The sequence below is a fragment of the Eubalaena glacialis genome, chromosome 8 (assembly GCF_028564815.1).
Source record: "Eubalaena glacialis isolate mEubGla1 chromosome 8, mEubGla1.1.hap2.+ XY, whole genome shotgun sequence".
Taxonomy (NCBI): domain Eukaryota; kingdom Metazoa; phylum Chordata; class Mammalia; order Artiodactyla; family Balaenidae; genus Eubalaena; species Eubalaena glacialis.
The window spans coordinates 114,876,227-114,897,542 of NC_083723.1; the positions used below are offsets into that span (position 1 = coordinate 114,876,227).

The 21,316-nt window shown below is 40.5% G+C and overlaps 1 protein-coding gene across 1 annotated transcript in view; it reads right to left on the reverse strand.

The window, feature by feature from the left end:
* Window positions 1-10,982: 10,982 nt before the first annotated feature.
* Window positions 10,983-21,316, reverse strand: part of KDM7A (lysine demethylase 7A) — an 85,853-nt gene continuing 75,519 nt past the window's right edge. Inside the window, exons 13-20 of the mRNA XM_061198807.1 lie at window positions 20,122-20,246; window positions 19,754-19,908; window positions 18,392-18,489; window positions 17,753-17,901; window positions 17,378-17,586; window positions 15,974-16,059; window positions 13,379-13,652; window positions 10,983-12,735 (exon numbers count right to left, since the gene is read on the reverse strand). Of these exons, the coding sequence (XP_061054790.1) occupies window positions 12,641-12,735; window positions 13,379-13,652; window positions 15,974-16,059; window positions 17,378-17,586; window positions 17,753-17,901; window positions 18,392-18,489; window positions 19,754-19,908; window positions 20,122-20,246 (1,191 nt within the window). The 3' untranslated portion in view covers window positions 10,983-12,640. The remainder of the gene's footprint in view (window positions 12,736-13,378; window positions 13,653-15,973; window positions 16,060-17,377; window positions 17,587-17,752; window positions 17,902-18,391; window positions 18,490-19,753; window positions 19,909-20,121; window positions 20,247-21,316) is intronic.

Below are 21,316 nucleotides of genomic sequence, written 5' to 3' on the forward strand. Positions count from 1 at the left end.
ATGTTTAAATCGATAGCAAGAAGAGAATCCCATTTGTGTGTGAATGTGGCGGGATATTTTTGAATGGGCGTCGAGAAAGCTGAGGAAGGACCCAGTGCTGTTGGCACTGACACTGGTTGTAGAGAGTATGCAGTAGGAGGTACAGGAAAAGTGGGAAAGGAAAGTTGAGGGGCGGAAGGATTGTGGGGGAAAGATACTTATAGTATTACATTAACTTAAAATGAACATAAAATTCTATTTATAATATTACTACGAAAGTGCAAAAATCTATTAAGTGTATGGATCAAGAGTAGATAGTAACACAGACAAATAAAAATGAATTAATTAGGGGATGGGATGAGGGACAATTTTTCTCTTGGATTTTAACTGTTCTTTTAATTTTTTTTAAAAATTGTTTATTTATTTTTATACAGCAGGTTCTTATTAGTTATCTATTTTATACATATTAGTGTGTATATGTCAATCCCTATCTCCCAGTTCAGTTCATCCCCCCCACCCCCGCCACCTTGGTGTCAGTACGTTTGTTCTCTACATCTGTGTCTCTATTTCTGCCCTGCAAACCGGTTCATCTGTACCATATTTCTAGATTCCACATATATGTGTTAATATACAATATTTGTTTTTCTCTTTCTGACTTACTTCACTCTGTATGACAGTCTCTAGGTCCATCCACGTCTCTACAAATGACCCAATTTCGTTCCTTTTTATGGCTGAATAATATTCCATTGTGTATATGTGCCACATCTTCTTTATCCATTCATCTGTTGATGGACACTTAGGTTGCTTCCATGACCTGGCTATTGTAAATAGTGCTGCAATGAACATTGGGGTGCATGTGTCTTTTTGAATTATGTTTATCTCTGGGTATATACCCAGTGGTGGGATTGCTGGGTAAATTTTTTTAATTGTGTAAAAAATTAATTATTAATAAAATTTTATTTTTAATTTAACTTTTATTTATTTATTTTTGGCCACACCACGAGGCTTGTGGGATCTTAGTTCCTGGAACAGGGATTTAACCTGGGCCCCGCCCTCCATGAAAGCACTGAGTCCTAACCACTGGACCGCCAGGGAATTCCCTTAACTTTTAAATTTTAATTCTGGTTTTAGTATTGTTTTGTAATAATAACATTTTTTAAAAAAGAAAGGAAGGATGATGCTATTATCCGAAAACTGGGTTCGTTTCTTGGTTGGGTGTTGAGCCAAAAGATACAACCAAGCCAAAGATCGACTGGGAGAAGGAAGGATTTATTACCTGCAGCAAGTAAGGAGAACACCGGAGAGCTTTCGCAAAGCAGCGTCTCCCCAAACAGCAAAATTGGGGAAGTTTTAAGCTAAGGGTAAGTGCATATTCATGAAAGGGCTTGAGCAGAAGTCAGCATAGAATTGGGGCAAAGTTGACAGAGCCCAAGCTTTAGTTGATTGAAGTCACGAGGTTCAGAAAAGGACAACAGTATCATCCCTTAGGTTCCAGTTTATCTGGTGGTTGAGCACCTGAGGGGGGTTTAAATTCTGCAAAACAGCTCACGTAAGTGCTTCAGACTAGTCTTTACCATTGAAAGAGAACTGGGAGTCTTTGCAACTGATTTGTTATCTTTGCTGTTGTTACTTCTCTTGCCTAGTGACAGTTTGTTCTTTTGTTCCCTTAAGACCATAATTACTGAGACCTGTTCAAGGGCAAGCATTGTGTCCAGGCCTAGATCTCAAAATGGCTTAGGCCTAAAATGGTTTCTCTTGTGTCAAGAAAGCCATGCCATGGGACTTCCCTGGCGGTCCAGTGGTTAAGACTCCGCACTCCCGGTGCAGCAGGCATGGGTTCGATCCCTCATCGGGGAACTAAGATCCCATATGCCACACGGTGCGGCCAAAAAAAAAAGAAAGCCATGCCTGGTTTTCTTTCTCCAGGGATCCCCTACCTTATCTGCTTACAATATAGCAATGGAGGCATAGATTGTAATGATGCCTACAAATCCAGGAAAGCTAAGGATTGCCATCAGTCACTAGAAGCTAGGAAGAGGCAAGGAAGGATTCTTTGGAGCCTTCAGAGGAAGCACAGCCCAGCCAACATCTTGATTTTGGATTCTAGCCTCCAGAACTGTGAGAGAATAGATTTCTGTTGTGTTAAGCCCAGCTTGTGGTAATTTGTTATCGCAGCCCGGGAAACTAATTCAGGCTTCTATTTTCCCAGTGAGTTGTGAAGAAGGATTATCAGCTGCAAGTGGGGCTAGAGTGGAGACCAGGGAAGGAGAAGATGTAACCCCAGGATCGTAGCTTGTTTCAGAGAATGGAAGAGCAAGTTTCCCACAAAAACACAGGCATGCTAGACAATATTAAGTCCCATGTAAGTTTGAGGATCATAAATTTAAACTTAAACCAGTCAACCTGGTTATGCGATTGGTTTTTTTTCCAGCAGAGATTAGTTGCTTCTGAGTTGCAGGGAAGTTGGGTTCAACTTGGATTGGGGTTTTACCTTTTGAGAACAACTTGGAGGGAGATCAGGACAAGTTTTAGAGGGCCTTTACAAAGGGGAAATTGTCTTAATAGATCATGGAAACCAATCTGGGTTGGAAGGAGAGTGAAGGTGAAGGGAGTGTAAGAGATAGTGGGAAAGATCAGGGGTTGGACATCCAAGTGAGACCAAAAAAACCATTGCAGGAATGAAAACCTGGGGGAATACATGACACATGATAAAAGACAATAAATAAAGACAGTAATACAAATTATACAAATAACAGTGAAGACATAGAAGGTAAAAGAGTTGGGAGGATAGAATATGGTGAGCAGAAAGTGGTGACTTGAAACATAGTAGAGACTTGCTTATGAGGCAGTTAAATCCTTTTATAGGGAGTGAACCTGTTTTGAAAGGTCCTTCTGCTGTTTATGGGATGTAGCGGTCACCGTGGGCAAACCTCAGTTCTGGGAACAATCACTGCGTGACCCCTCTTTAGTGTGTATCATGGGGAAGTGGGAGTCTCATTGTCTGAGCAACCATATAACAAGACTTTGTTGCTTTGTGGCTTGACCACACTGCCCTCCCAATACCCTGCCTTACACAGAGCCGGTCTCTGGGTAGGAGGGGAGTACACAGCAATCCCTTCCCTGATCATCACCCTGCCCAGGAATTAAAGCAGAGCAAGCAGCACCCATGAAGGGTCCTACCTCAAAGCTCTGAAAATACTGCTCTGTGGAATCCAGTAACTCCTTCAGGAAGCACTTTTTTCCTTTCGTTTTGGTAGAAAAAAAAAACAAAAACCTTTCTTAACCTAATTAATCTGTTTTGTAGTTTTACACAATAACTATTAGTATAATCTGTATTTTCAAATCAAGTCACACCTATATACAGTAAAGTTTGCAAAGAATTACCATAAAGTTTTAAGTTTCAGGTTCTAAGGGAGGGAGGGATGGGGGAGGGAATCATGAAAATGAGGACTATCCGTGTTTGTTCATGTGTTTATTCAATGTATTTTTAGTGAGATTTGTGCCAAACTCTGGGGAGATGCTGATGACAGGAGAGTAATACATGTAGTCCTAGGCCTAAACTCAGGCTGGTTGTTCAGACAAGACAAGGGGCACTGCTGAGTGAGAAGCACAGCGATGGGAGCACGGACTAGGCTGAGAGCTGGGGAGGAGGGAGTGTTTCCCCCCGGGTGACCTGCTCTGTGTCCCATTCAGCATCCTGACCCGGCCCAGCCCTGCTCACTCACCAGTGCAGAGCCCCAGGGAGCAGCAGGGACTGACTTCTGATGGGTGTGAATGCGTACCATGGTATAATTAGCCTCCTTAGGGCAGCTAATCCATACCCTGTGGTAGAACACATTTGTCTTTTTTAATTACAGATTTGATACGTTATTTGAATTAGAAAACAAAAATCATTAAACCAAAGTGTGTGCAAGTTCCCAGCCTCAGTGATCTCCCCATCCCTATTCCTAGTCCCCAGAGGTCACCGGCCACCACTAACTTGGTGTGCGTTATTCCAGAACCTGAAATGTATGTCAAGTTCCCTAGGTATGGAAGCTTCTAGAATAAATGCATAGGGGAAGGTCAAATACTATTTCTTACTATTCTTGTGAATCTTTTGTCCCAGGTTATATTTGCCTTAGAAAAACTTAGGAAATTTACACGTATTACTGTCTATTTTTAGGCCCTTTATTGTTCTCCAACTCTGGCATAGAAGGAATGTGAATCTACGAAACTTCAGAACTAGCCCTTTAAAAAGCCTAAAGAGTATTTCTGGGACCGAGGGTGGGAAGAGCCCGGCAAGGAAGGGGAGAAGGGGGAGCCCGAAAGCAAATGAAGATGAGGAGACGTGGATGGGAGTGGGGGTGAGAGAGGAGCCAGGCTCCGGAAGGCGTTCGCGCAGGCAGAACCGTTCTTCTCTTTCTCCTTCCTCACCTGGGCCGACCCACTCACCAGGGCCGAGGGGGCAGCGCGGGAGGCATCAGGGCATCCCCGCATCCCCGCATCCCCGCATCCCGCAGGGGCCGCGCAGGCCCGCGGGGACTGCAGCCGTGGGAATTCATGCTCGGTTCATGTGTCACGTGTCCCTTGTGTACAGCCCGAACTTCACTAGAAGGTGAGGTCCTAGAAGAGAAACCGCACTCTTTCATGTGTGCCCAGCTCCTGGGGAAGTACAGACTCAAAACTTTAGTTGAGTGACAGGAAACGTCTGTAGGAAAATACATTTTTGATTCAAAATGGGTGCCTACAAAGACAATTTTAGAACAAAACCATTCCTAAAGACCATCTATTCCTTTTCAATAATTGAAAGTATACAATAATTAAAAATAATCAGAGAAATAACATGGCCTTTAGAGTTGGGCTTTGATTACAGTCTCAGTTCTACTCATTAGCAGTGTGAACCCGGACACGTTATTTACCCTCTGGCCTCGGTTTCATCTGCAGGATGGGAAGGACAGCACCTGGCTCGTTGGGCTGCTGTGAGGAAGAAATGAAAATATGCCTTGTCCACAGCGAGTACTCAAGCAAAGGTAACGAGGGCTCGCTCCTCTTCCAAACCCTGCCTGCCTGCACAGGACTTAAGACGCCACCCCTCCTGCACTCTCCGACGCCCCGCATCCCTACTGGTGTGTCTCACCATCTCACTGCTTGGCAGAAACACGAAAATCCGGCTAAAGTCTAAGGACAGCACGTCCTGATCATCGATTCTAACAGACGAGCTTAATGAAGGGTCAACACCCCCAAAGGCTTACAGACAGTATGCGGACTTTTACGAAAGAACAGATTTGTTCAGATCTGGGTTTCCATCAGCTGGCCGAAAGCAGGCCAAGAAGTAGAAAGGGGAGGTGTAAACGTGCCCTGGGTAGCACTCCTGTGAGGCTGCTGAGGCGTGTGCCCTCTGCACCTCCTACGCTCTTGCAGGTATTGGGCAGGGAAAGAGCTGAGGCCTCAAGCCTTTCGGTTGCCTTGCCTTCCAGGAACCAGCGCGGCTCGGGCTGCTCCTCCCCGCCCCCTTCCCAGGCCCCTCTTCCGTGCTGAAGCGCTGCCCGCACTGGTCCTGCTTCCTGGGTCTTCTGTACCGGCACACTCAGATCCCCCCAGGCCTGGAGCTGGGAGCCCTCAGAGCACCGTGTCCAGAAGGCGCCTGGTCCTCCTCGGTAAACTTGCACTTTCGCTCTCACCTGCACGAGGCAGCCAGGCCCAGGGCGCCTCGCTCTCCCTCGCCTTTCACAGCCACAGAAGCTCCCCGAAAACTGGGGCTGTTTGTTCACCCTGTAGCTCTGGCACTAAGCAGGGCCCGGGACTCTGTAGGTGCTCAGGAAACGTCTGCGGGGGACCCAGGCTGGGGACAACGAGGGCTCTTAAGTGACCGTCGGGAAGCACCCACACCCGTGGCCACAGAGCAGCAGCCTTTTCTCCCCAGTCACCCCTCTGTGTTCCTGTTTCAGCAACTGCTTCCCCAGCAACGCATCCCATAAAGCAATAAGACACATTACTTTTTACGTTGACACCTTCAGAACTAGTAAGGAGCGTAAGTTTGACACAGTTTTTCACATTCTCAAGTAATTCTCCCAAGACTCAATAAGCAGAAAAAGGGAACAGAAAGTCAGAACTGGATATAGAATTCAGATTTTTTTCTTTCAAAGACACATTTTATACAACTTTCAACATTTATGCTTTCAAACAAAATGAGCAAAAAATACACCGAGTGCTTAAAAAAAATCAAAACAGAATTAATACCAATTTTAATTTCAATATTTTAAAGTACAGAAATTGGAAAGTAGGAATACCAAATACAACTTTAAACAAGTCACTTGTCCTCCCCTATAATAACCAATGTAAGCTACTTAAAAACTTACAAATTTAAAACAGAAACAAAATAAATACTGTACACTTTCCCTGCCTGCAGGCAAAAGATGGGAAATACTGTTATGAATCGAAAAAAAATGCTCTTAAAGCTTCAGCATCCCACTTCCCAGCCACACCTCACTCTGTCATCACAGTGTGCTTCTCTATTCAAAGGACACACATGTGCACACACACTGACCGCCTATCCACACAAGACACTACTCTGCAGACACCCCGAACGAGAAAGGATAACAGTCACCTGGGACCATGGGCATGAAAATCAGCTCAGGAAAGTCAGTCAGGCTAGCAAAACATTACTACAAAACTAGTAAATACCATAGCCAACAACTGTCCCTTTTCAAATTTCACAGATTTAAACCCCCTAAAACCAATACTACCCCTCCCTGTCACCACCCTTTACCCTCCCCCCACCCCCCCAAAAATCAAACAAACCTGCTGAAGCACTGGCAAAGTCCGACATTTCACAGTAAATGTGAAAGTTCATATTATATAATCTCTTAAAATGAACCTTTTCACCCTCTTTCCACAGCATGAAACTGTTATGGCTTAATTTATATTAAAAGTAGAAAAGTCTTTTCGGAAGGAAATGCCGTCTGCCAAGACGCATGTGCATTTCCTGATCAGTGCTATTTCATACCTAACAACTGCATGACTTGCTTTGCAGTCAGAAGCTGTTTTCGGAAAAACTGAGGTTATAGCTTTTGATTCAGTCTAACCATAAATGTAAGGCCCTTAGTTTGGTTTAGGTTTCTTTTGCAAGATAAAATAACCTTGGGGTTCACTTAGCAAGTTACACCTCAGGTCCCTGACTATAACGTGGAAGTTATATGTATGCTTTGTAAAAATAAAAGGTGAATCCTATGACTCTTAGAGGGAAGAAATGATTCTAGGCAAGGAATCAACTCCTCGTTATATATTACACCTCCTGCTGCTAACAGTTACCAACCAAAATCCACCAAAGAAATATGAGTATTTCTGGGTTATTTTATTCCTGCAAAATAGTATATATTCCAGCACTTATTATCATTGTTTTGGTGAAAAATCTTGGGGGAAAATAGCTGACATTTTGAATAGGAAATGGCCAAAATAAAACTGGGTGGAGACAAGGTTTATCTTTGATTAAGTTCCATTTAGGGGTGCTTTCTGAAATAAAGAAAAGTGAATTCAGGATGTGACAGGTCTTGCATAGGTAAACTACTTGGAGGTCAGGGGCTACGTGGTAGCCAGGGTTTATTAGTGAAATAGTGCAGAGCAGATAAACTTGTTGGAAGAATCACTGAATACAGTTTCAAAAAGGCTTTAACAAAGAAAATTTAATGTTGCGCTTGTTAAGACAAAGCTTCAGGACACTAGGAAGGACAGGAAGGGTGAGAGGGAGACTATGGGGCAGGATGCAGGTTAATGAGCATTATCTTCCCATACCCATTAAAGGGGAAAAAATCCCCACCATAGCAGAATAAAACCACAGTCACAATAAGCTAATTGCTTTGAAAACAGGCATTTGCTTCTTAACATCCTTAACTTAAAAAATTTTTATGTAAGGGATAGCAAATATTTGACTTACGGCATGACGTTCACTGAAAAAAAAATCAAAAATAAGGGAAGGGCTTTTAGTAAGGCTCCATTATTAACATTACATTACGTTCAACAGCAATGTAGCGAGTATGTGACTTCTTCCCCTTTCTTCCCACCTGGCTTCTAGAAGGTCTATCAACATCACCCGCCACAGGACGAGCAGAGGGCTCACAGTGTCACACAACAGGGGCGGCTGTAGGAAGCAAAGTGCCAGAGGTTTGGGATCCACTGTGACCCCAGGCGAGTCACTGCCCTCGCTGGGTTTCATTTGTCTCTCTTCTTAAGCTAAAGATCTGATGTTCAACCTTCTCAAAACTGCTTTAGATGAAGGTTTAGGGCATCTAAAAATGACTGGTGATCTTTTCTCTTTTTGGAGGAGGCAATTAGCTTAATAATTAACGAGAAAAATGAACTTCTGAAAAAATTTCAAATTTATATAAAGCCCTCGTCTCTTAATATGAAATCATAAGATGCTTATATACTGCAATAGCTACTTCTGGCAGTAGTATACTGGGCCGTACAATTATTCATCAGCTCTCTGGGGAGCTGACTCATCACTATAAAGAGCATTTCTTGAAAAAAGCAGAATCTTTTCTTCTGAAGCTGTCCAGTCAAGTCTCCCTTCCTACACTACAGTGGTTTGTTTCTCTCTCTACCCAACAAGCCATTGCTGGCCAACTCGCAGCTGTCTTTGCTGATCCCCGTCTATCTACCACCTTATTTTCCCGCCCTAGTACCATGGATAGTTGTTAAATCATTTTAATTCCATGACTTATTTTTACCTTATGCTAGTGCCCTGAAGAGTATGCAGAATCTATGAAGCAGTACTCTTTGAGAAAAACCTAAAATTATCTTTTAATTACTTTAAATCATCTTAATGATTACTTGAGGATAAACGTTCTCACTCTTATCCATAAAGCATCTCATTCCTTTTTCTTTCACTTCATGCACTGATTCTGACTTTAATTCAGCATCTTGTTAGAGATTCTTCAGATTTTTTAGGTAGCAAGCTCTGGGCATATGTTTGATATGAAGCAAATTTTATGAGTTAACAGCAGTTTTCATTTAAAAATGCATATAAATGTGCATTTGTTGTCAGTTGTAACTTAAATAATGATAAATCCTCTGCAAATATGAAGTGTTCATAGATTAAGGAATGCTTTCCTGTGTTTTTCTTAACTGCATTTTGATCCAACTTTACAAATGAGAAAACTAAGACTCAGAAAGAATAAGTGACTTCTTCAAGGTCACAAAGCTGAAACATAAAGGGCAGAACCTGGACAAACACCAAGGTCTTCTCCTCCCTTTCATGCTATAACATGCCCCTATGATTACGAACATTAAATTATTAACTTTGGAAATGTTTTTTAAATTTTGAAAATATAAAAAATTTTTTTACTTCTACCTCTACAGTTGTATAGTGTATCTCTGTTAAAACTAATAAAGTTTTGTTTTATTTTGTTTTATGAATGGGCCCTCTTGCTTAAGTTTGCTTAGAAGTGAAAATAATACTGCTTATTTCCTGGAGAAGATACCTTCAAGAGCAAACAATACAGCTTCAACTTTATATGCCCCCCACAGTACTAAGTAGTGCTGGGCACACAGTAGATGTCTGATAAATACCTGCTGATCTCATATGAATAAATACAGTAGAGTTCATTAAAAAGGCAATAATTAGGATTATTAAAAAATAGAGCAAAAAAAAAATAAAGCAGTATTCAGTGCTAAGTAGTGATAAAGATGGGCTTGTTTTCTGAGTTTATAAGATGGTTTCGGTCAGAATTTTCAATTCTGTATGCTTTAAAAATTAACTGATACTTATGAAGTTCAAAGTATTTCTAGGTATTGAACTATTATAAACTGCCAGCTTTGTATAGTTTACACCATTAATCAATACTGGAGAGCATAATATTATGTGACATTATGAATTACAGTACAGTGGATCCCAGGTTAACAGAAGTCACTTATTTGAATCAATACAGGAAAATGATTACCTACTACTACACTTAAAATTGCATATGTTAAATCATAAGTGTTTGACATAATTTGTATTTGCTTATAACTAGCTAAATGCCACCACTGCTCTCTTCCTAGGTTGCAGGGTTTGTACAACACATAATAAATGAGACTGAGGGAAAGACGAAAGGCTGTCTATTGCAGTCGACTCCAGATGCTGAGTTACTTCAAAGTTCTGTCATTTCCACAAGATAAAGGGATGCATCACAGCCAGTGATTTTACAAGAGGTTTGACAAGGAAGTCACTGGATCAGTGGCTGAATTTTTACCAATACACAAAAAAATTACATGTATTCTGTTTTAGTGGTTATTTCATGTTACTGAAAGTTTTTTGAACTTAGCCAGTTAATGGGCTAACACTGCCAAAAATGAATCCACAGTTCCTTCACTTAAAAGTTCAACATACTGGCTACTTAAAATTAGTATTTACCAGCCTAAGTACACAGGGCAGATACTGGCTACAATTTTAATTCATAAAAATAAATTATTTATTTTCATTTTTATAGCTAAGAAAAAAAAGGTAATTAAAAATACTTAGAGCTGTGAAAAATGTAAAGGCAACAAAAGAACCCAAATCATAATGTAGCTGGAAAAAGAAATTATAATTCTCATTGCTTAAACTAACACCAAAACATGTGTATTTTAACACTAAAATGGTGTCTACAGAAAACCAAAACATCACAGTAATATATTGTGCGGGGAAGGCGGGAGAAACAGGCAGACCCACATTTTTGACATCTTGAGCTCTGATGACCAACAAATGACTGACTGTACCTATCTCTACCTAGTTTTGGCATAGCGTACAGAGTTTAAGTAGGCCTATTATAGACACTTAGTACTCCCATAAAAATTCTTCTTCCTGACACCAAGACCCAGACAGTGGTCCAGTCACTTGGACCAAAAAGGCTAATTTGTAAGATATTTCATATATATTCCACGAAACACTGGAACGGAGGCAGAGTAAGAAATATTTCTCTATGAAAATACACATCTGAATGTGACCATGACAGATAATGGTATAGACTTTTTTTTTCTTAGCTCTTCAAGTGATACTTAATACAGAAGGGAAAGTCCTGCTACCTTGCTGAGTAAAAAAAAAAAAAGACAAACCCATAATATGGCCGTATTTCTTCTCCATAAAAATAAATTTTATCCAATTTGCCTATATTTTCTTTGTAGGAACTTGTAAAATGCTCTATTGTCAGAACTGGGAATATCTCCACCGCCCCACCACCCCCCAGCAATCACTTGTTTTTATGTCATGGGGGGCGGAAAAGGAAAATATAAGCTATTGCAAGCAACTGAAAACTGGCACTTAGTAAAAATTGTGCACGAAGGAGAGAAATGATTCCTTAAAGCTCAACCAGATACTTAACCTCACTATGCACTGGTTAAGTTAGGACAGATGGAAGAAACTGCAAAAAGCACCCATTTTACTCCAAATCCGTATCTTAAATAATTCTTTAGAAGGTTAAGAAATAAAAACTAAACACACACACACACACCCAAATCATCTACTCCAACATGCTTGCTTCTATACAACTTAATATAGTATAGTCTTATTATATTACGGCTTATTATGCAGATTTGAATATTCTAAGTCAAACCATATTTCATATTTTCCAACAAATTAGGTATACAGAATAAAAGCGTCATAAAATATAACCTCTGTGGCAGGTGTTGGTCCTGCCCTCCAACACCAGTAGTATGAAGAAGGCCCTCTGTAGTTACAAATGTATTTGAAAAACTACAAACATGACAATTTAACCAAACTTATAATACTTTTCCCACAAGTAGGAAAAAGATATTAAAGCTGTACTCTTTGGGACCCAGATATCATCAGCAAAAAATGAAAATGCAAGAAGCCTATTTTTCTATTTAGAAGAAAATTGCAATGTCAAATGAAATAAGACATGTGGGGTCTTCTATGTAGTTCTTACACATTGGCTATGAAAGCGTTTCCCTGCAAAGAGAAGAGTCTTGTGTCGTTACGAAATGATGAGGAGTGCAGAGGGAAGGTGGGATATAGGTAATCGACCTGGATAACAGTATGCACCTTGGATGTTAGCAAAAGCGAAGCTAATAGCTTATAAAAAACACATGAATTATATAAAATAAAATGATTTTCATATACATCTTAATTTAAAATAATTAATGCATCAAATCCCTGTTTAAGACTTTAACCTGAATAGCAAATTTAAGAGTCCAGACTAGTTACTGTTACCGTGGCTCTTCCCCACATGTAACACACACACTATCAAAAATAATTTAAAAACCTTCACATTCTTAAATCTAAATTAGTGAGATATTTCTCCAGAAATCTTCCAAATAAATAGCTTTAAAAAAGAAAGAATTTAAAAGCTGTTAACTTTAAAAAAAAATCTGTTAAATAAATTATTGATAATTCATTACCCTACCACTGAAAATAAATCAAAACACTACCAACAACAAAATGAAATTCAAGCCCTGACAAGAGACCCTTTCCAGTTCAAGGTCTCTTTTTAAGGTTCTACCCTCCTTCTTCCTCTCCCCACCAGGTCCAAAATGGTTATTGCTGAGTGGGTGTGGCACAGTGAAAATGCAGCATCAGGTTCATTTTGTTCTTCAGGCAGTGTTCCCTACGGTACATGCAAACTGCTTCAGCGGGGGCGCGTGGAAGCTCCAGGCTCCCGTACCCCGAGACCGGTCTCCGAATGGAAGAGCGACCACAACCGCAGCTCCATCACACAAAGAAACGTGCGTGGCCATTTCTGTTCAATTTAAGGATCTTCCCAAGACGTTGTTTGGCTGTTGCCATTCCTTTTTTTGGACGTTTACCTATAATATACAGAACACCAACAACAGCATAAATAACAATGAAAATCATAGGTGACAGCACCTGGAAGACTTAAACGAGGGCGACGTGGTAGGCAAAGGCTTTTCGGTGTTCTGAATGGGCAGGGTCACACTTCTGGAATTCCACTGCTGAAAACTCCTCCGCCTCATCACGTGAGAGGTAAGGGCCAACCTCCTTCGTAAGACTTACGAGACCCTCCCACGCTCTGATCCCTGCCTATCTCTTCAGCACGAGCTCTTACCCGATCCTGCCTCAAACTGTGCTTCAGCAACGAAAGTGATGGCAGTTTCATACGTAACCCCGTGCTGTTTCTCCCCTTTGTCCTGTGGGTCACACTGTCTCCTCTGCCTTCGGTGCTTCCCCCACCTCAGCATGGCTAACCCATTATCAGCCTCTCCAGGATCTACCTCCCCCTCCAGGAAGCCCCTCCTGCTCCTCAGGGTTGACTGAGGTATCCTTCTCCTCTGTCCCCATAGTAACCTGTGCATGCTGCTATTGCTGCGCTGTCTGTGATGCAGCAGGCTGTGAGCAACGTGAGGGTACAGACGATGTCTATCTAAACTGCTGCTGTCACCAACATACACAGTCAGAAATGTACTTAACATACACACACGTAGCAGTTACCTTTTGTTGCCTGGTTGCTGATAGGTGGTGGATTTGATGCAGGTCTCTTGGTGGGGTGAAGGGGCACTGAAAAGGAAGTTTCACCAACAGGCCTTTCTGGGCTTATACTGCCATTACTTATCTGGCATGCCCCTGACATCAAGCTTGAACTCTGCATATACTTTCCATTCTGAGGGCTTGAGCCACTGCTGTCCACAGAATTCCTACTTTGTACCTTCTGACTGATTTCTGATGAAACTTCCTTTCTGATGCATTTCTGGCCTCTACTTAGATCCTAAAAAAGAAGGAAGGAAATAAGGTTGAATTTTTAGGGTTCCTTTAAGATAAGTAAGGTATTTAACCTCTCTATGCATTAACAATTCAAGAGAGAGAAGAAATAGATTACTGAACTTGGGTTTTCTTAACATGTAGTAGCCACAGAAAACCACCCCCTCTTGATGGTCATCTCATTCCAAAACCTAGAAGTGCTGAAGGATTCAAGTCTTGAAGATGCCTCATAATTTAAGTCGAGAAGAAAACATAGACAGACAGACAGACAGATAGATAGATAGATAGATGGATGACTGGTGGGTCTTGAAATCAAAACAGAGAGGGTCCTGACCAGAATTAAAAAGAGAAGAAAAGATAAACTCGAAAAGAGCATGCTGCAGATGTGATGTCTCATGAAACTAGTTTTAAGTGTGTGTGTGTATTAAAGTGAATTTCTGATTCTGTAATGGTCAAGTAAGTTTTAAAATCAGCATTCAACACAGACTTGCTTTAAAATAGTCTCACAAATACTGTTGAGCATGAAGAAACAGCTGTTCAATTTGACATGCCTTTCTCATACCTCGCTAGATTACAGGCAATAGAAATTCAATCTTCTCTAAGGTGATCTTGCTGATCATCTGTCCCCTACTTCCTTATTTTCAGACAATTATAAAAACAACCATTAGATTTAAATAATAGCTTACTTTTAATACTAAATCCTATAATGCTAATGAGTTATAAATTTTATAACCAGTGAGGCACTATAAAATCATACACTGAATAAGTGAATTCTTTTTTTTTTCTTTTAAAGTGAATGGGTGGCTGCTTTTATTTATTTATTTATTTATTTATTTATTTATTTATGGCTGTGTTGGGTCTTCGTTTCTGTGCGAGGGCTTTCTCTAGTTGTGGCAAGCGGGGTCCACTCTTCATCGCGGTGCACGGGCCTCTCACTATCGCGGCCTCTCTTGTTGCGGAGTACAGGCTCCAGACGCGCAGGCTCAGTAACTGTGGCTCACGGGCCCAGCTGCTCTGCGGCATGTGGGATCTTCCCAGACCAGGGCTCGAACCCGTGTCCCCTGCATTAACAGGCAGATTCTCAACCACTGCACCACCAGGGAAGCCCGAATAAGTGAATTCTTAATAGTTCAGGGATTTCTTAGCTGACCTTTGACCCTGGAGCATATCCTTCCATTAAAAGAACTTGTACTTGCCTTGAAAAAAATAACTTGGTTCTTTTTCGTATTATAACTGTAATTGGTAAGTATTTAGAAAATATAGATAAGCCAAACGAAGAACATAAAAACTACCCATATTTCTGCTACTCAGAGAATGCTTGGGGTTGGGGAGGCTTGAGGACTCCACTCTGCCACATGAGAATTTTGATTCTTTCTTCGGCTGTCATTTTCCAAGGTCTGCAGCAAAAGGTCATACTGCTTTCCTTGTATGGTGCTACTGGTAAAGTTTTGGTTTTTTTAAAAGGTATTTTGGGTTTGTTTTGTTTGGTATAAGCATTCATACACCAAGATCCTAAGACATCAAGTGCCTTCTCTTAGAGCAGGGGCTCTTAATCTGGAGTCAACGAATGGTCTGGGGTGAGGGTGGGCACAAACCATGAGAAAATGTAAGCACAATTCATATTTATGATGGACATTTTTCTGCAAAGAGAATCCGTAACTGTCATCAAATTCTCAAAGAAATTTAGTATCTAAAAATATCCGACAGGGACTTCCCTGGTGGTCCAGTGGTAAAGAACCCACCTTACAATGCAGGGGACGTGGGTTCGATCCCTGGGCAGGGCACTAAGATCCCACAGGCCGCGGGGCAACTAAGCCTGCGTGCCACAACTGCAGAGCCCACGCGCCCTGGAGCCTGCGCGCCACAACTAGAGAGAGAAAACCCACACGCCACAAATAGAGAGAAGCTGCGCGCCTCAACAAAGATCCCGTGCGCCGCAACTAAGACCCGACGCAGCCAAAAATAAATAAAATAACATTAAAAAAAAATCTGACAAACAACGTCAGAGACTAAAAGGATCCTCGTGGTACTTTTTTTTCCTTTCATGTTTCATTCTAGCCAGACATAACCTAAAGGTGTTGGCAGCCAGGAGCTTTTAACTGTTTTCTTAAATAAACTGTTCTTTTCCAGATCACATTCTATCCATAAGCCTTTCATCAGTCATTATATCAGAATCCCTAAAAATGGATAGCTGTTCAAATGTGCATTTAATGGCAATTTTTAAGCTTTCCAGGTCTAGTGGTTGATTACTGGTTGCAGCTTAAAAAAAGAAAGCAAAAACAGAGCACCAATGACAATCTATTTTAACGTTTCAAACCTTGAATATACCTGACGATTAAATCTGGAAGTTGTATCAAATTGTTTAATCCAGGAAGAACTCCTCAAGTCTTGATCTTCAGTCTTGACATGATACCCTAAAGAGAAGTTTTAATTAAATGATCTTCACACAAACTGGATCATAAAGAACAAAGTTAGCCTGCTACTTAAAATTGAAAGTAAATCTATATTGACATTTTATTTTAAAATGAATATACTAACTCTTTATTCATATACTTTCACCACACTCCTTTCCCTCTCAAAAACAACAGTCACCAGTTCTCAATCTAACATGTTAATTCTTTCAATTCTCCCAATGACTGTCTTTCTATGGCAGGATTTTGTGCCAGATGCTGGAGGACCTAGATCAAATTCTATGGCCATCTGCTGTAGATGTAAAACCAAGTGCAATATACTTTCTCTAAAAGTAATATATTTTCCCATATAGAATAAAGGCATATGTTTGCCTGAATTTGGCAGCATTTCCATAGAAGCTTTCTTTTCAAGGGACAAAGAGATTACAGGCAGACAGAATGGTATAGTGGAAAGACAGACAAACCCAGATTTGAATTTAAGTTCTTCCATTACCAATGCATCTTAAGGCAAGTTACTTAACCTCTTTAAACCTCAGTTTCCTCTTATACAATAAGCAAAGATTTTGAGATCAAACGGTCTAGTCCTGGGTTCAAATTCCAACCTCTGAACAGCTATGTAAGAATGGGCAAGTGAAGTCCACTAAGTCTTTTTTCCTTTACCTGTTAAAGCTACATTACATACACCCAAAATGTTGTTTCGAGAATTAAGTGAAATCAATGTCAAGCTCCTGGTACTTAGTTAACACAGCTGGGTGGGAATGAACACAATGTCTACAACAGACTTCAGTTTTAATGTGGTACCATCTTCTCCCCAATCCTCCTCAGATTTTTAGGGAAATAAAATTTTTCACTAAAGGCAGACAGAAGAAAACACTGTGTGGCATCACTGATAATGCCACCGAGTCGTCTCTCTTTCCTAATACTTCCTTTTCAAGTAAGAGAGAATATCCTCAAGCAGAAACAGTTCAAAACTTGCTTCCACAAAAGGAAAAAGAGTTGATTGTTCAAACTTAGCACATCAATTAAGACACCAAAACATTCCCTCCACTCTGACCGACTTATAAAAGGGAAACAATACTGTCTTGTGACAGCCAGTGAACACAACTCTTAATCCATTAATTTACATTTTGAGTTCTTATACTTGCATCTTACATTTGTCAACATTATGTATTCTTTTGCCAATATGCTTAACACCATTTCCAACTAAAGATGTGCAATAAACAGTTCTTATTCATAATCTCTAACCTCAACTAGGATGACAGGGCTATTAAGGTGGGGGTTATATGTTATTTTTCAGAGACTTATAGTTTATGTTTCTTACCACTTTCCACTGGCTTATCACAGCGATACAACTGCCTAACCTCATGGTTACTGCTGTGGCAGCGGCTGGGATCCTGGAGAGAGTGTCTTTCACCACCACAGTCTGTGCTTTGTATCTGCCTTTGTAAACACGTGGAATAGTGCAACCCTGCCATAGACAGCATGCCCTGAATAGCTTCTTCCTCTGTGCTCGTCGAGGTAGGACACTCCCTAAAGGGCGGATCAGCAAAAAAGACAAGAACCTTTTTAATTCTAATAAAATTTTTGGTAAAATTTAAAACAAGACAAAACAAAACCCCAAACAAAACAAAGCAACAAACGTTTTCCTATCATTTCTATTACGATATAATAAGACTACCATCATCAGCATGCCTACCTTTTAACTGGAATTTCGCTTCTAGATGGCTTCTGGCTCTTTTGAAGGAAGCTCCTCATCACATTAGATTCTTCCTTAAAGTTTGATGTAATTTCTTGTTTCTTTTCATCACCTGAACTTTCAGACTCTTCAGTGGTAAAATTATTTTTCTGAGATAATTAAATGGAGGCAAATCTATATAAGAAATCTGAACAGGTCTGTACAAACTAACCAGAAACACTTTATCCGTTTAGGGAAAGTGAGAATCTTAATTATCATGTAATTATTTCTGTATTTCATATGAAAAAGTGAAAATCTCTAATAACTACAGTAACATAATTCCTTAGTAAAAAAAAAACAAACAAATAGTACAGGTTTTCTTTAAGGCAAAATGAAATATAACCTATGAGAAATACGAGAAACATGAGAACAGTATCTCCCTCCACCCTTTCCAAAATCAGACAAAAGATATGTCGATCAGATGTAAACAGTCACATGATGGGACGTGTGTGTGTAATTACCACTGCAGAGAAGGCCCTGTGCCACAAAGGTCAGAGACACAGGCTTTGGGAAAGCTGTCATTCACTTTCCTCCTAGGTAAAGGAAAGTGGATGTTCATCTTTTTGTCACATAACTTTAAGTTAAGGGTTCCAGGCGTACCAGTGCGGTGCAATCAGGTCCAGAGTCTTCTGAATCAGAAATATCAGAATATTCTGATGATCGATTCCTGAGTTCTGATTTCACACTTGTTAAAAACCCTGAGAAGGAAAATGATGAGAGAAAAATAGAGTCATTAGAATTTGAATAAAGTGCCATCCAAAGCCTGTCCAGCTTTGTGAGATGCCTCAACCGCTCCTGCTCTGTCCTTTTCTCACTGCTTTCATTGTCTTCATTTCATTCCTCCCCCATGGACCATCTCCCTAATTGACCAAGATACAGATTAACGTGTATTCTTAAAACATCTGGGGTATTTGTTGAATATGGTGATATAATCCTTATATGGGTGGGTTGACTATTTTATATTTCTTTCCAGAAAAAAACCTCTAACACTAAAATTAGCTGCAAGATGTTTTTCACTTTCCGCTGTGCGTTATTTCTCTCAACAGAAAACAAAACAAAACAAACTCTCCTAAGCCTAAGACACATTCAAGTAGACAGTGAATCCAACAAGCTTGAACCAGGCTCCAGCCCTGCCTCTCTCTTGCCGGTAGCACTCCTCAACAACTGTGGGATGAATTCCATTGATTAGCTGCCTCCCCCCAGACACGAGAACAAAGGCAGAGTCAGCAACTACAGCAATACCAAACCTACCCAGAATTAGCAGGACTGAGGTATTCAACATGGATTAAAAAATGTTAATCACCTGGAACATTTACTTATCAAGTACTAAAATATTTAACTCCTTTTTAAGATAGAAGGGTATATGGAGGCCCTGAAAAGTGTTGAGAAAATGAAGACTTCATTCAAAGAAGAAAGACCTCGAGGAGGAGGAGGAGTCACTAACCATCACACTGACGACCAATTAATAACCAAGTAGAGGCCTTCTTGTCAACAGGCAATCAAATAAGACAGTACATGGGTTACTAAGAGCTTCAGATCAGCCAGGTATATATGCCTCCTAATTCTGAAAACCATATGTATGTTAGCTAAGATTATCTCAGAAATAGGATTAAACTTGCAACTTTATTATTTTATTATTTGGAGTAGAGGCCCGTAAGATGCATGAGCTTCATGTGACTCTTGTAAAAACTGTCACTAGATGAGGGTGTCACTGGCCGGCGACATCCTCGTCACTAATACCACCTTCCCTGGGCGCCACCCCTCACTTGGTGGTCACATCTGGCATTTCCCTGATGGAGAGACGACTCAGAAATGCTCCAGACTTCTCAAAAGAGTATCAGGGACACAGAAATTGTAATCCTACTACTGATTTAAGCACTTTAAAATTAGCAAGTTACTTTACATATTATTAGCACATTGGTAACGAGCAGACCTTTAAAATGACCATTAAAACAAACATACTGTTAAGTGGTTTCTGAGACGCTTCATTCTCCACCCCCTCTATTCCTGAGCTCTCTTCCATCTTCACTTTTGCCTTTTTTGTCCTTCTCTTATCCTCTTCATTTTCACTGTCTGCTGTATAAAGACTCTGATCTGCAAAGGGTTGTCTCTCATCCCTGTATACAGTGGGAAAAACAATCGAGTCAGAAAACAGTGCAACCATGTAGCCAAACGGTATTAAACCCTCCTTAATTTACAGAGAAAATAGAGAACTAAGACACTTTCCCCATATTTCAGGCAGCTGTGTAATGGTCTGGACCAGGGATTAAATGAACAGAGGGAATCCACTGAAAACTAATCTGTTAGATACTTTGATCTACTTCACATACTTAATTATCCTTCCATTTGTCAGCAGTAATCGGAGATCATTATCTTTCGCTCTCCATTCAGGTACCGTGGAAGATGGCTGGAGATGTTTGTTGAATTTTCCATTCAGTTTAGAGCTCAAAATGTCCTTAAAGTATAAAAACAGAACTTACTTAACCTCCACCCTCAAATATGCCGGCTTGACAAGTAAAGAACTGTATACCACCCACCACCTCCCCCCGCCCCAGCCCAGCATGCTGAAGAGTGCTGGGCGGCCTCGAGGCTAGGGCATTTGTAGTGGTGTGGCACGAAAACTACATGGTTCCTAAAACCAAAGCATGAATCTGGTTCACCTTTCTGTAGGGCCAGTAACTATAAAACACATTCTATAACGCAGAATATAAAATCTCTATCAAGTGAATTCAGACATTTCACTCTTGCAGAAAGCTGAAAAACTGAAAAGCTGGAGAAGTACTGCCTTCATGTATCTGAATTCTCTTTGCCTTGTTTCTCCCCGCAGAAGTGCTAGCTGCTGGGTCCTTTCCAGTCACCCTATCTTTGACCTAATCTCTAGTCTTCCCACCAGACACTCCCAGCAACTTACAGGTCATCACCCTGCTGTCACCAGGAACAAAGGCCACCGGGTGACATAAAGGCACAACAGTAGCTGGTTTTCAATACATAAAGAATATTTCCTTTTTGTGGTAATATTTTTCTTTAATAATAAATAGAACCTTTTATAATAAGCTAGATGGCTATGGGTTTAAGGCGGTTTAGAACAACAAAAGCTTAAAACAGTATAAATATAATTATATAAAATTTAAAATATTTAAGGAAGTTTTCATTTCTATATAGCTTCTTTAAATATGTTAATTAAGAGATACTGCTATCTTATTCATTTTAAATTATCCTCTACTTAAGATGTAAAATCATGGATGATATGGATCTCACCACATGTCATTAGCATGTTTTACAAAGGCCCTACATTGAGCTCATTACTGCCCCACTGCTTCTCCCCTTTGTCCATTAGGCCATCACTTCTCAAACTGTAGTCATGGGTTTAACAGACTCCCAGTCTAACAGTCATCCATGCTGCTGCTGCTGGGCCAGGAAAAGGCCTTCTGCACTTGCTCTTCCCTCTGCCTGCAATACTCTTCCTCAAGTCTGTGTATCCATCTGACTTCCTCTGCTAAGTAAGTGGTATTCAAATGCACCCAC